The sequence below is a fragment of the Lonchura striata genome, chromosome 5 (assembly GCF_050655825.1).
Source record: "Lonchura striata isolate lonStrDom1 chromosome 5, ASM5065582v1, whole genome shotgun sequence".
Lineage (NCBI taxonomy): Eukaryota > Metazoa > Chordata > Aves > Passeriformes > Estrildidae > Lonchura > Lonchura striata.
Window position 1 is genome coordinate 69,548,069 of NC_140707.1, and position 14,157 is coordinate 69,562,225.

General features: G+C 52.8%; 1 protein-coding gene across 4 annotated transcripts in view; it reads left to right on the top strand.

Annotated features, from left to right (window-relative positions):
- The window catches only part of ARMH4 (armadillo like helical domain containing 4), a 60,645-nt gene that overhangs the window by 5,985 nt on the left and 40,503 nt on the right, over positions 1 to 14,157 (top strand). For all 4 annotated transcript variants that reach the window (XM_085580975.1, XM_085580973.1, XM_021534646.3 and 1 more), the window contains exons 2-4: positions 610 to 1,945; positions 2,777 to 2,989; positions 4,198 to 4,413. In XM_085580975.1, the coding sequence (XP_085437101.1) occupies positions 649 to 1,945; positions 2,777 to 2,989; positions 4,198 to 4,413 (1,726 nt within the window). In that variant the 5' untranslated portion in view covers positions 610 to 648. The remainder of the gene's footprint in view (positions 1 to 609; positions 1,946 to 2,776; positions 2,990 to 4,197; positions 4,414 to 14,157) is intronic.

The window sequence follows — 14,157 nt, forward strand, 5'->3', positions numbered from 1 at the left end:
CCAGCTTGCAGGGTGATCCTGGACATGAAACTCTCTGGAAGTGCCTCTGTGGTGCAGTGCAGCACGGGCACTGTGCTAATGCAGCAGAGCTGCAGCTTCCTCTGTGGGGCCAAGGACCTCAGCCAGGACATGATGCAGCCCTAAAGCCTCCCGGTGTGGCTCTGGTGCTCTGCTGTCCCCCACAGACCCCTCTTGTTCTTCCTTGGGCTCCTCCTGTGCCAGTGCACACAACAGGGTTGGCCAGAACAAACCTGAGACTTCATGGCCCTGACGAAGATAATTTTTAGACTTGGCTCAGGACAAACAGGTTGATCCACACCATTGCTTGCAGGTTTGATGCCTGCTGGGTAGAGTATAGCACTCTGCTGCTGGGATGAGAGCTGGGCAAGGTCTGTCCTGGGCTTCAGATCAACATTTGGTTTTTGTCTGGCATCTTCAGGTAGGGTAGGCTAAGAAGAGTAAAACAGATGGGGGAATTAATTGCTTGGAATGTGTAGGGGAGTCTGCTCACAACTGGCCATAGACTTGGTCTCCCATTATTTATTTAAGGCCCTGGGTCTGTGCTTGGTTATGGATATGTGTAATCTTGGTTCCTTTTTCCCCTTCCAGGTCTCTGGATTTGTCAGCCTTGCACATCTCCTCCCAGCCATGAGGAGATCAAAAGGATTTAATATCTGTGTGGTCACCTGCAGCATCCTGCTCTTGTCCTCCAGCCTGCCATGCCTTGCTCAGCCTCTGGAGGAGGGGGATGTGACAAAGATCCAGCGTGGCTCCTGGGTGGGGAATGGGCCGGAAGATGAAAGGACAGCCATGGTGGACTTGAAAACCAATCTGAGCCCTTCTGAGCAGACAGCTTCTGAAGAGCCATGTGCAGTGTCAGCACAGCCATCTGGGACACCCTCAGATGAAGCTTTCACTGCAGAAGTGCTCCCTGCCAGCCCGAGCAGTGTCCTGCCCAGCAGCCAGGGCCTGGGGGGTCACCCCTCTGCTGGGCATGAGGGGGAGCTGGCTCCCACTGAGCCACAGAAGGAGGAGGATGAAGCACTTGGGGCCATGCTGACCACAGCTGTGACCACGCTGAGCCCTCCAGTCCAGGAGGAGTCTGGTGGCCCCACAACAGAGAGTGGTGTGGCAGTGGAGCCCAGCTCTGCTGGCCCCTCAGCAAACCCCATTTCTGGGACCACTGTGGAGGAGGAGGAAGCAGAGAGCAGCTCACACCCCTCAGCTGTGCCCCAGGCCACGCTGAACCCCAGCTCTCCCAGCTGGGAAGCAGCAAGTGACCACGCTGTAGTTCCAAGTCCCCAGGCTGCAGGTGTGACCTCTGGGCTGGAAATGCCAAGAGCCCGCACAGGGAGCCCTCTGAAATCCCTGGCTCCACCAACACCTGTGGCTGCTAAACATCCCCTTGTGGCAACTGAAGCCTTCCTTCACCCACAGGCAGGGACAGGTGTCACACAGCAGGAGCTGCCCACTACGGCTGGCACTGTCACCGTCCCCTCTATGGACACTGTGCCACCTGACTGGGATGACACAAAACTGGGGGACATCACTCACAGGGGAAGCATGACTCGCGAGGAGGTGACAGAGGAGCTGGGGACAACAGAACCATCCCAGACCACCCAGGAAGGTGTGGGGGAGGAAGAGGATGCCACAAGAGCCATGCCCTCCCCAGTGTCCCCTCCACCAGCGCCTGAGCTTGCCAAGGAGAGCAACTGCACAGTGCCAGTGCAAGGGGAGGAGCTGCCAGCAACTTCCCCGGGCAGCAGCGCTGCTTTCCACGCTGGGAACCTGTCAGATGCAGGCACAGCTGATCTTGGCTCGCTGGAAAACATAAGTGCAGTCACAGCAGAGGAGGAGAAAAGCATCCCTCCGTCACAGCCGGAGGCTGCTGTGGTGACAGATACCCAGCCTGAGCTCTCTCCTACTCTGGAGAGTTCATGGAAAGGTAAAACTTGCCTGTTACAGACACTTGCCTCTCATTTCTGGGATTTGAAGTGAGCTGTGCCAGCAGCCTGTGAGCCACTGATGTCTTAAATGCCTTTTCAAGGGTGCTCAGGCCTGGAGGTCTGTGCAGGGAGCTGCTGGCACTTCTGACAGAAACTCCTGGTGTGGTCTCCTCAGCCCATGGTGAAGCTGTGCTCGTCCCAACTCTTGCCTGCAGGCAGAATTCCTCCTGGACAGCCTGCACAGGCTGATGGTGTCACCTTGCCCTGCACATCCCTCCAGAGATGGCACCTTCAGCCTCATGACAGTATTCCTGCTTGGTGTTTAAAATGTAAAAGGAACACTAAAAAAAAAAAAAAAAACTGGTCAGGTGTTGGGCAATGACATGCTTCCAGGTTGATGAGGACTTTTTAATTGCTGGGTATCTTCATTTGTCCCTCTTTGGCTGCAGATGCAAAGGGATGATTTCCCTTCACTGCATCCGAAAGACCTAATTTTTGCTGTAAAAGAAAAGCAGCTAATTGCAGGCTGGTGCTGCAACCTGACTGATTAATTTCTAGATTAATTTCCAAGCACTTGACTTGTCAGCAGGCTGCCTCTCTGCTGTTTCCCAGATGTTGGGGAAACAACACTGTCTATTAAGACTTGTGCAAGACTTTTGCATAGCTGAGGCTTCAGTGGGAGCTGGACATGGAGGCTGGACCTGCTGCTGGCCCTGTGGCTCTGGAGTTGTTAAAGCTTGGAGTCCTGTTCCTTTTGTATTGCTTCAGAGGTGTGCTCTGCTGCTGCCAGCTGTGCTGTGAGCCTGCCCTGACACCTCTTCTTGCTCTAGGTGCCACTGAGGAGGTGACAGCAGCTGCCCAGGAGGCTGATGCTGCTCTGCCTGCTGTGACAGAGGTTTCTGGTGCCACCCAGGGGGCAGGGGCTGCCAGCTTTCCTCAGGAGAACAGCGGGGAGGACACCCAGATGCTGACGGCTCCCAGTGCCACCGAGGTGCTGCTGACAGCTGGTGCTGCCTCCACGGGGAGCCCTGTGGATGCAGAAGGTAGGATTCAGCTTCAAGGACTCCCACACAAGATGGGATGGTACATCTGAAACCTGTGTCACACTCCAGTCTCAATGCAACATCCAAATTTAAGTGACTTTTTTTTTTTTTTGCTAACCTTCTGTCCTCTGCCTCTAAACCTGGGCTGCTACTGCTTCTGCTCATGCCATGAGATCCACCACGTTGGAGTTTGCCAGCATATGGATTTTTTTTTTACCCCAGATAAGTGGAGTAGAGGTTAAAAAAAATGCCCCAAACCAAACAAGCTACCTACCTGTGCTTGCTAGCAAGCTGCCTTTAGCTTTAGACACTTAATTTGTTTTTTATTTATGGAGGGAGAGTTCTCAGTTCTGGAACCCAAGGCAGTCACAGATTGCTGGTGCTCAGTTCGGAGGATGAAAATGTGTCATCAGGGTTCCATGGGAGCCAGTGGTGGGGGAAGACATCCTCCTGCAGGAGCCTGGCAAGTCCTTGGGTGTGGAAACCTGCAGTGATCTTCACCTCCACTGAGGAATGGTGTTTTGTGCTCAGGCTGGTGTAGCTTGTGTAGAAATGCTTTAAGCAGTCATGTTCAGGTAGCTGCTGCTTTGATGTCACCTTGGCATGTCCATGTTGGAGCCTGTCTTCCTGACAGGAGTGTAGCAAGGGCTCCCTCAGCACGAGGCTGACTTTGAGCTGGAGTTTGTTTCTGTAGTAGTGGGGGGACCATTGTAATGAAAATGCTGCTGGGCAGCTTTTCTGGCAATTCTTGTGTTGCAGAGCGTAAAAAAAAAAAGCTGTTTGCCTTGTATCTTTAAATTTAGGGTCTGTTTGTAAGGGGCAGAAGGTTCTTCTGGCAGTTTCCATTAGTTGAATTTGCTTCTGGGATTTAATTATGAATTCCACCAACTTTTACCTTTGTAATGAACTGTTAAATCTGTCACTTGGCTCAGTTCTTAACTGGTGGCTTGGCGCTCTGATCTTGCGAGGGTGTGGTGATGAGTAGTCCTTAAAGCAGTGGAATTAAAACCTTTAAGGGTTCCCCCCTCATTAAGGGGAACCTCCTTTGCTGGCTGCCCTGGAGGAGAAAGTTTCATTACAGCAGAGCCACATCTCAAAGGGAGCAAAAGCTTAGTAACTTCCCTTGAGTTGAGTTTCCATTAAGGAGTTTCTTGGGTTTATATAAAATCTCATTAGGCTGAATGGTTGCTGTTTCCTGTCTCCTGTAGATCTCACAGATGGGATCCTGCTCACCAGTGAGAAAGCTGCTCCAGCCCTTGGTGGGATGTCTTCTACCCCAGCTGGGCAGACAGAGGAGTCAGCCAGCAGAACTGTGGTCCTGGTATCTCCAGCCTCGGTGGCCTCCTCTGCCAGAACTGCTGTTTCCCCTGCCAGGAGGACCAGCACAGCTGTGACCTACGGGCTGGACCGCCTGGAGTCTGAAGGTACCCCTGGGCCCCAGGGGCAGGGGGCCTCCTGTGGGGTGCCACCCCTGCCCTGACAGCCCCCAGTTTGTGTTTGACTCACCTGTGTGCACATTTTCCTGTTCCCAATAAAGGTGTTGGACAGCCTGTCCTCTCTTGGGAGGCACAGGAAGCAAGCAGTGAACAGTGTTCTGGAGGATGCTTGAAATTCCAGTGGCTGGGTTTTTTCCTGGCTAGGGAGCAGCAGTGGTGCTGGTGTTGCAGCAGGGTCTGGCTCTGCACTCCTGTAATGCTGGTGTGTGCATCCACTGTTCCAGGGAGCACTCACCAAGGGGTGCTGAGGCAGAGAGATCCTGCCCTGGAGCTGGTCTGCAGCTCTGCTCTGCCTTCTATTCAGCTCACTCACAATTTTTCCTGCAGAGGTCTGTTCCTTGCTCTTTTTCCTACTTGAACTCCTCTCTGCTTGCTCATCCATCCAGTTCTATGCTCCAGTGTCTGGGCTGATACCACCTGGCAGGAATTAATCTTTCTGCCTTTTTTTGCTCCCCTTCCTTTATCTTGACCTTCTCTTGCCTTAGTGTTTTACTGCAAAGGTTGGCAGCTCTCCAGGGGTGGCACTGCCAGATGGTATTTCTCCTCTGAGTAGAGGTGGGGTGCTCTAGACAACAGCTCATCAGCATCTTTTCTCTGCAGGAAGCAATAACTCTCACTCCTGTTAAGTTTAGAGGGCAGCAGAAGCTGGGAGTCTTCCCCACTGCATGTGCCTGGCTTACTGCTGGCTTTGAAGCTTTCCCTGAGCTCTCTGGGACTCCAGCTGCAGCATTTTGCCCTTGCCAGGATGAATCCTGGATGTCTCTGGCAAGGCAGGGATGTGGTGCTAATGGGAGAGTAGGCAGCATGGGTCATGTGTGTGGGGAAAACCTGATCCTTCAGGCTGGGAAATAAGGTCTCTGCTTAGCAAGAGCAGTGTGATTCAGGAGGCTAAAGTGTTTTATAGCCCTCTGGGATCTCCTTTAGAAGCCTGGGTTTCTGCATGGGAAGATAAGAGGGATTTCAGTTTCAGCTGAGCATTGGTCTCTCACAATTTAATGAGACCTTCTCCACAGGCATATAAAAAAAGATCTCTGCTCCAATACAGGACTGATGCAACTTTCTTGGGTTCCTACTGCACTGTTTTCTTTGCTCTGGGCTCCTCTAAAGGCAAGTGTGGGTTGGAGCTGGGGCCGGGTGCCCTCAATGATGGGGACTCAAATGGAAATCTGGGTTTCTTGGCTCTGCAGGTGCCTGTTCTCCAAGGGACATGGGGCTCTTTGTGCATCTGACAACTGGCACAGCTTTTGTGATCTGAATCTCTTCTGCTCAGCCTGGACCTCTGTGCAGGGAGCCAGAAGGTGCTGGGGAGCATGAATCCGTATCTTGTAAAATGGGACAACTACAATTATCATTTGGGGGAAAGGCTTTCTGCCTGGGGATGGTGCTGCCCCAGTTAAGCACAAACGAAGGTTTTGGAGCTGCAACTCTGCTCTCTCAACTTTTTTTTTTTTTTTTTTTTTTTTTTTTGCTTAATGGCAACTGGGGAGTATCACATCCTCGTGGTAGAGTGGCATTTGGAAGCTTAGCTCCTGAAATTACAGTTCCTGGTGTTTACTCTCAGAATATTTAAATGCTGCCAGATCCAAGATGTTTGGGGGGGCTTTCCTTTAAAGCTGCATGGAGTTCCAGCCAGGATACTCAGGTTTTTGGGGGATGCTGTTGCAGGCACATGATTGGGTCCCTAATGAGTGATCTTGGCCCTCTGGGGAGGGGCTCACTGTTGGAAGAAGTGCAAGGAGCTGAGTGAGCTCTGCTGCCTTCAGGGGAGTCCTGCTGACTTGCCTCACTGAAGGCCTGGCTCATCATTAAATATAAACCCCTGCTGCTCAGCTCACTCTGTTTCTTGGGGACCATCTGTGCCAAACTGCCTGTGGTTAATTGCATCCATGTATTCACCTACCTGGCTTGGATGCAAAACTGTTTTAAAAATCAAATTGCACAGGCAAAAATGAAAATCTGTCTAGATGAGCTTATCCTCCTCTCTGGTGGACTCTGGAGAGATGAGCTGGGTGACACATTTCCTCCTGCCTTTGACTCCTTGGTGAGCTTGGTTCTACTTGCCCTTCCTAGTCAGAGAAATCCTATAAAGGGATTATAGGATATGGGGACAGGACACAGCAGAGGATAAGGCTTGCTTGTCTGGGGGAATTGATTATGTATTTTGTCTCTGTGCCTAGAATTTCTATGTCTCTAGCAAGCTGAGCACTGCAGCTTTCTCTGTAGGGATCCTGTTCAGAGCTGGCTTACTGAGGACCACTGTGGGAGCCTCCCAACACCCTTCAAAAAGTGACTCTTTGGAAAGAAACCACATTGCTTTTCAACTTGATTCCTGTGCTGTAACATCTGCTGTGGTATTGGCAGGGGTGGCTGCACATCCCCAGCGTGGCAGGGTTTGGCAGGTGGGACTTTCTGAAGTGGCAGGACATGTGCCATGCTCCATCTTCTGCAAAATCCCTGCAGTTTCCAGCTGGAATCTGCTGGGTGGAGCACACCAGACTCTGGTCCTGTCACTATGGGTGAGGGTGAGTCTGTATCTGGCCCTGCAGACTCAAGATTTGGTTCTCCTGTGTGCCTCCACCCTGCCTGGACAGCAGGGAGTCATGGCACCATGGAATGGGTTGGGATGGAAGTGACCTCAAAGACCTTCTCATCCCACCCCCCTGCCATGGCAGGGACAGCTCCCACTGTCCCAGGCTGCTCCAAGCCCCATCCAGCCTGGCCTGGAGCACTGCCAGGGATCCAGGGGCAGCCACAGCTTCTCTGGGCACCCTCACACCCTCCCAGGGAAGAATTTCTTCTTGCAGCCTGTCCTCCTGCTGGGAGTGAGCTGCTCACACAGTTCAGGGGTCAGGAGAGCTGCTGGCTGTGCAGGGTGCTCAGAGCTTTGATTAAAGCAGGAGCTGCTGTGCCTGTTGTGTGGTGTCAGGAGCAGCCAATAGCTCTGAAAATGGCAACTTAAAAATCAGTTGCTCCAGAGGAGGAGGCCTTAACCAAGTGGCTCTTGAGTGTGGAGTGTTCCAAATTAATTAGGATGGCTCTCAGCTGGCAGAATTTGGAGTTTCATGTGCATTTGCAGCCTGCTGTGAACTATTTTGTATACCACAGTGTGGGATGAGTAGGCTCCTGTTGCACGGTTGGGGGTGTAGGGAGGCAGAGATCTCTGAAGCTTGCTCTTGGGGGAAGAGGTTTATTGGAGAATTCAGGAATGCCCAAGCCTCGTGCTCTCAGGCGTAGCACGTGGCCGGGCTTAGGAGGATGGGGGAGGGGAGAGAGAAACGGAGGGTTTAGGAGAGGGGAAGCCCCAGGGAGGGAGGAAGTCCAAGAGAGGGAGGAAGTCCAAGAGAGGAGGAGAGGGCCAAGAGAGGGAGGAAGTCCAAGAGGCCGCATGGCCGCTCAGAGCCCCCTTATCAGGGGCTCCCAGGTGGGCTGGGACAAGGCATGGGCCAATGGGGTTACAGACTCTGTTTTAGGGGCAGGTACAGAGGTGCGGGATGAACCACAATCTTTTGCAGGGTGGGAGGAACAGTCCATTTCACTCCAGGATTCATCCAAGGGTAGAAGTGACATCCGGCTAGCTAAAATAACAATCGTATCTATCTATCCTCTGCAACAATTGCCCCTTTTCGTTAAACTTTTGAAAAGGTAAATACAGACTTAATTACTATTTTTGCACAACTTGGGGTACATAACATATTGCTAATGAAACTACACTTATTACTCTAAAAACAATCAAGCTTACTTTACAGAGTTCCTTCAGCCAAGATGCAGAGCTCAAACCTTCAGATAAACTGTTTAGCTAGATTATTAATTGTAATCAAGGTGGCGTTTATTTCTTTACTGATTGAGCATTTTAACCATTTGAATACTTTAGTCTAATGGAAGAATTTAACTGAGGTAGTGTTATAAAAACCTTTTGGGGAAGGTTCTATAATTGACTAGGTTGAAAAAGTCTATTAGAGCTTTGTATCAGTTAGAGATATGGTATCAGAGCTTGCAGTCTTGGCCAGAGTTACCCAGGCATTTGTCTTTGGTTAACCTATAGGTGAAACTTCAATACAAAAATTTGAAATAAGAGAACAAATGTAACAAGGGTACAAAAGTAACATGCATGTGAAAACAAATGTCCATAGTCTTGGGTTGTCTCTGGCGGGCAGCCCTCCTCTTGGCTTGCAGTTCAAGCTTGGGCACTTTCCTCTTGATTCACACCTGCAACGTCACTGCCATTTGTGAGGGCATTGCTAGATTTCGGTGTATGGTAAGGCCTTACATTCTTTGCCGGGATCCATCTGAGTCCTTCGCCTGTAGAGACACAAGCAAACCCTCTCTCCCATGTTACAAGGTTACATGGGTTTTCTATTTCTCTTGTGACTGAGGTTTTGATCAAGACTTTTATTTTTACTTTTTTGTTGTTCAGAAAGTGTCTGTAAATGGGCATGTCAGGCTGTCCTATACAGTAATTTGAAAGATTGTATGCGTATGGGGCTTTGCTGAACCAATTTTGGGGTGTGGCCTTATATATTCCCCTTTTCTGTTTTAATAAGCTGCTTTCTAGGGCTTTAGATGTCTTTTCTATGGTACCCCCCAACAGCTGGTAACCATAAGAGAAACGGAAGCAACTATCTCCTGCTGCTACTAGGAATTCTCTCTTGTCCAGAGATGGGACAGCCGTCCACTCTCTGGGACCATGAGGCTTGGATATATGCTTGTCCATTAGTTGGAGGCCATCAATGTTCCCCTGAGCATCCTGGGAAACTGAGGCAGCAGGGGTGGTATTGGTAGGGGTAGCACAGTTCTCCGTGGATCCTGTATTCGTCAAAGCAGCTGCTAGGTGCTGTTTCTTTTCCCCTGGCTGCATGCTAAGCTGTGAGTCAGCTGCAGCTGCCAACAGCTGGGGCAGAGGGGCAGGAGTGGAGACTGTCAGCAAAGGCTCATGGGAGAAACCTGAGGATGTGGAGGGCTCTCTCCAAGCTGAGGCTGCAGCTGTGGAATGTGGATGCAGCCTAGGAGAGGAAGTGGGGGCATCCAGGGGCTGTAGGGGCGGCGGTGGGGTGACGAGAACTACTTGTTGCACGGCTGGCCGGAGTTCCGGGCGGGCACCCGGCACGGAGGGCTTTAGCGGCAAACCCGGAAGCGACTCGGTGGTCCCCGGCGTCGGCGGTGGGGCTCCTTCTGGCGGCTCCGGGGGTTCTGCCGGCGCCGCCGCTGAGCTCGGGGGTTCTGGCTGATCGCAGACCGCGGCATGGGGCGCGGGGGGAGCGGCGGGCTCCGTCGGCGGCGCGGCAGAGGCGGCGGGAACCGGCCAGACCGGGGGCACCGCGAACCGCGCATTCACGGGGCGCACCACGTGGTCCGCCGGCCGAACCAAGATGGCGGCCGCGTCTGCCGCCCCGCCGGAGCCGTCTGATGTTGGGCCCGCACCGCGGGGGGGTTGCCGGGAGGCGGGGGGTGGTGGGGTCGCGGCACGGGGCGCGGCGGGAGTGGCAGGCTCTATCGGCGGCACGGCAGAGGCGACGGGGACCGGCCGGACCGGGGGCACCGCGAACTGCGCATGTGCGGGGCGCACCACGTGGTCCGCCGGCCGAACCAAGATGGCGGCCGCGTCTGCCGCCCCGCCGGAGCATGCTGACGATGGGCACGTTCCGCGGGGGGGTTTGCGGGGGGCGGGGGGTGGCGGGGTCGCGGCGCGGGGACCCGGGGTGTCCCCCCACGGCCGGGGCTCGGGCTGGGGTGGGCGCACCGGGCTTCCCGGTGCTTCCTGTCGCACGTCCGGGATTGGGGGCGTGGCCAAGCGCCCTCCCGGCGCGGGCAGCGGCGGCAAGGCAGCGGCGGCGGTGATCGCCGGATCGAGCGTTTGTAGAAACGCGGCGAAGGCGCTTTGTAAGGAGCCAACGAAAGTAGCAACAGCCGCTGCTAGGGGGGTTTCGGGGGGAGCCGGGGCGGGCAGGAGCCCCGCGGCCAGTAGGGGGGGTGGGGCGGCAGCGGGGGCCGGGACAGGAGCGGCGGCCGCGGGGGGTGGGGCGGGGCCGGGGCTGATCGCGGCGGTGGGGGGTGAGGTCGCGGCGGAGGTGGGAGGGGCGGGAGCGGCCGCGGCGGGGGCCGCCGAGCCCGGCGGCAGGCGGCGCGGCGCGGGGATCGGGGGGGTGCGGGGGGTGGTCGCGGGGGCCGGCGCAGCCGCGGCGGTTGGGGGTGGGGTCGCGGTCGCGGCGGAAGCGGCAGGGGTGGAAGCGGCAACGGGGGCCGGCGGCCGGCGGCGCGGCGCGGGGGTTGGGTGGGGGGTCGCAGGGGCCGGGGCGGGGGCGGCGGGAACCGCGTCACTCAGTGGGGCGGCCGCGGCGGTTGCGGCCGGGGCCGCGGCGGGAGGGGGAGGGGCGGGGCGGAAGGGGATCGCGGCGCGGTCATCAGCAGCCGCGTGGGCCGGCCACATGGCCGGGACCGGCTCTCGAGGAACGAACAATTCGGCCACAGCTCTAAAAGCTGGGAGTAACCTGCAAGCAACGGCGTCTCTCCTGGAAATCTCAATAAAAAGCTTATCACCTACTGAGTCCCAGAATTCTTTGGTAAAGGCGGCTGATGGATCAGCATGAGGGAAGTGGGGCAGGACCCATTCCAAAAGGGATTTTAACTCTTTCTTAGGCAAAGTACTATTATGACTACGTAACAGATGGTTCAATTGTTTATAGAGATCTCTATCTTGGGTAGAGTGGGATTGTCCCATATTTTAGACCTGTGTAGCTCACCTCAAATTCGCAAAAGCAGAGATCCTCTCCTCAGGACTCTGCACAGGTCCCCTCAGAGCTCCGGGCGTCTCTCCGGACGGCTTTTCCGTGCTCGGGACCTTCAGACCTCCCCCCTCGGGGCTTCCAGCGCAGGCAGTGCTGGGCAGTGCTCGGTGCGCTCTCTTAACGTGGCCACGTGCCACCAGCTCACAGCTCCTTGCTCGGGCAGTCCCAAGAGCTCCAAAAGCCGGCTATTTACAGGCGATGGTGCTCGAGGGTAAAATGCCTCGGCAAACTTTAAAGAGATAAGGCTTCTACGTTGCTTAGCAACGACAGCCTGTGCTCAGAGCGAAGAGGAGGCTATCACAGGTAATTACCGTGCATGGAGGTGTCGAAATTCGTGGATTCCTTTTTCTTCCACGTTGGGCGCCAGTTGTGGGATGAGTAGGCTCCTGTTGCACGGTTGGGGGTGTAGGGAGGCAGAGATCTCTGAAGCTTGCTCTTGGGGGAAGAGGTTTATTGGAGAATTCAGGAATGCCCAAGCCTCGTGCTCTCAGGCGTAGCACGTGGCTGGGCTTAGGAGGACGGGGGAGGGGAGAGAGAAACGGAGGGTTTAGGAGAGGGGAAGCCCCAGGGAGGGAGGAAGTCCAAGAGAGGAGGAGAGGGCCAAGAGAGGGAGGAAGTCCAAGAGGCCGCATGGCCGCTCAGAGCCCCCTTATCAGGGGCTCCCAGGTGGGCTGGGACAAGGCATGGGCCAATGGGGTTACAGACTCTGTTTTAGGGGCAGGTACAGAGGTGCGGGATGAACCACAATCTTTTGCAGGGTGGGAGGAACAGTCCATTTCACTCCAGGATTCATCCAAGGGTAGAAGTGACATCCGGCTAGCTAAAATAACAATCGTATCTATCTATCCTCTGCAACACCACAGAGCAGCATAGGTTGGAAAAAACCTTCAAGACTGAGCCCAGCTTTTGACCAAACACCTCTGTGTCAACCAGACCACGTCCAGTCTTTTCTTCAACACCTTCAGCCATGGTGACTCCACCTCCCTGGGCAGCCCCTTCTAATCACCCTTTCTGTGAAGAATTTATTCCTGAATACTTCAGAACTTGTAGCCATTTACATAAATTTACAAAAGATTCTTCAACTCTCCATTTTTCTTCTGAGCTGCGGCACAGTACAAGGAACCTTCTGTTTTGTTTTTTGGGTTTTTTTTGGATGTGAAGGGTATTTTTCCCAGAAATTAAGGCTCTGAAGGTGATTGCTATTTGGACCTTGACTGTATGGATTAAGATCTGCCTCATTAAATCTCTACAACCCTGTTAAAAATTTAAGTTAGGATGCAGAGGTGTAAATAAAACAGGCATTTAACCCAGCATGGTTAACTAGCCTGATATTATAGTTCCTCACCAGCTCTTTGGATATCAACTAAATTGGCAAGGAACATATGATTTAGAGCACATGCAGAATGAATTATTAAATGGTTTTGGTACACACTTTCCTCTTGCATCTTCTTTATTGCTGCCACTGAAATGGGAACTGCTCTGTGTTGACCTCTGTCTTCTTCACAGCAGGTGCTGGCTCATCCCTTCTTTTCCTTTGTAGCAGAAAATGGTGAAAAAAGTGTCAATTTTTTTGTATCAAACCCAACTATTTCTTTTTTTCCTCCTCTCTTCTGGAAGTGTTTGATACAGATGTGCACAGTTTTTCTGTACAACCCAAGCCAGGACCTCACTCCACTCACAGGCAAGAATTCTTTCCTAATCTCCTACCTAACCCTGTCCTGTCATGCACTGGTCCAAATTCCTTTTCCAGATTTTTTGGGACCCCCTTTATGTGCTGGAAGGGTCTCTAAGGTCTCCTTGGAACCTTTCCTTCTGCAGGTTCTCTGTTCTTTGTGATGTTCTGCCTCCTAAAGGCTGGATGACATTTCTTAGTCTGACCTGTTCTCACCAGGCGTTGTTTGAATTTTGAACTGTATTAATTAAAAAAAAAATTCACCTAAATATCACCTCACTGTTGTAGCTTTCTCCAAGCTGGAACAAAAACAACAGATAAACTCCCGTGGCTGCTATTATTGGAATGCAATTGGGCTGTGTGAGTGAAAGTTTTTAATGAGTTTGTTTGTTTTAATCTGAGGATTAAGCAGTTTGCCCTCCTGGCTCAGGGGAAGGAGGTGGGTTCAGATAAGCAGGGCTGTGGCAGAAAAGGCTCTGCAAGGAATATTTTCTGCTGGAGTTGCTCATGGCTGAGGTTCCTGTGCAGGTGGGAGAGTGTTGCTCATGGGGCTGTTTTGGGAGCTTTGGGACCAGAGGTGCTGCAGGAGGGGGAAGAAGCAGGAGCTCAGACTAGAAATGAGCTGAGTGGACTCAGTCATGTTCCCTTTGCCTCTTTGCCTCCTTTTAGCCCTCACAGGACTTGAGTAAAGAGACTGTAGCCCATAATAACAGACCTGCTCCCCAGTATGCATCATCTGTGATGGTCCAGCTGGGTTTGTCTAGAAAATAAAACTGAAATTAAATGTTTTCTTAACTCTTGGCCTGTTGGTTTTTCTGTTTCCAGGCAGTGGGGTTGAATTGAATGCTTCTGGAAGAAAATACCAACAGCTTTTTCTAATGAAAATTGAATTAGTGTTTCTGCTGCTGGGTTTTTTTGTGGGTTTTTTTTTTGTTTTGTTGTTGTTTGGGGACTTTTTTTTTTTTTTGTGGTTTGGGGAAAAAAAAAAAAAAAAAAACTCCTATGCCCACAGCCCTTTTCCTGGGAAAAGCATTTTGTTAAGAGATGTTGTAAACTCTTTCTCTGCCTTCTGTCCTATCCACTCGCAGGTCATGGTCATTAAATCTGGACTGATTTGACTGCCCTCACTTGATAAATCACCATTTTCTTGTCTTCATTTTTATACTGATTGGTTCAACACCTGCACACCCAGGGGCAGAAGAGCTGTTCTGCAGCAAG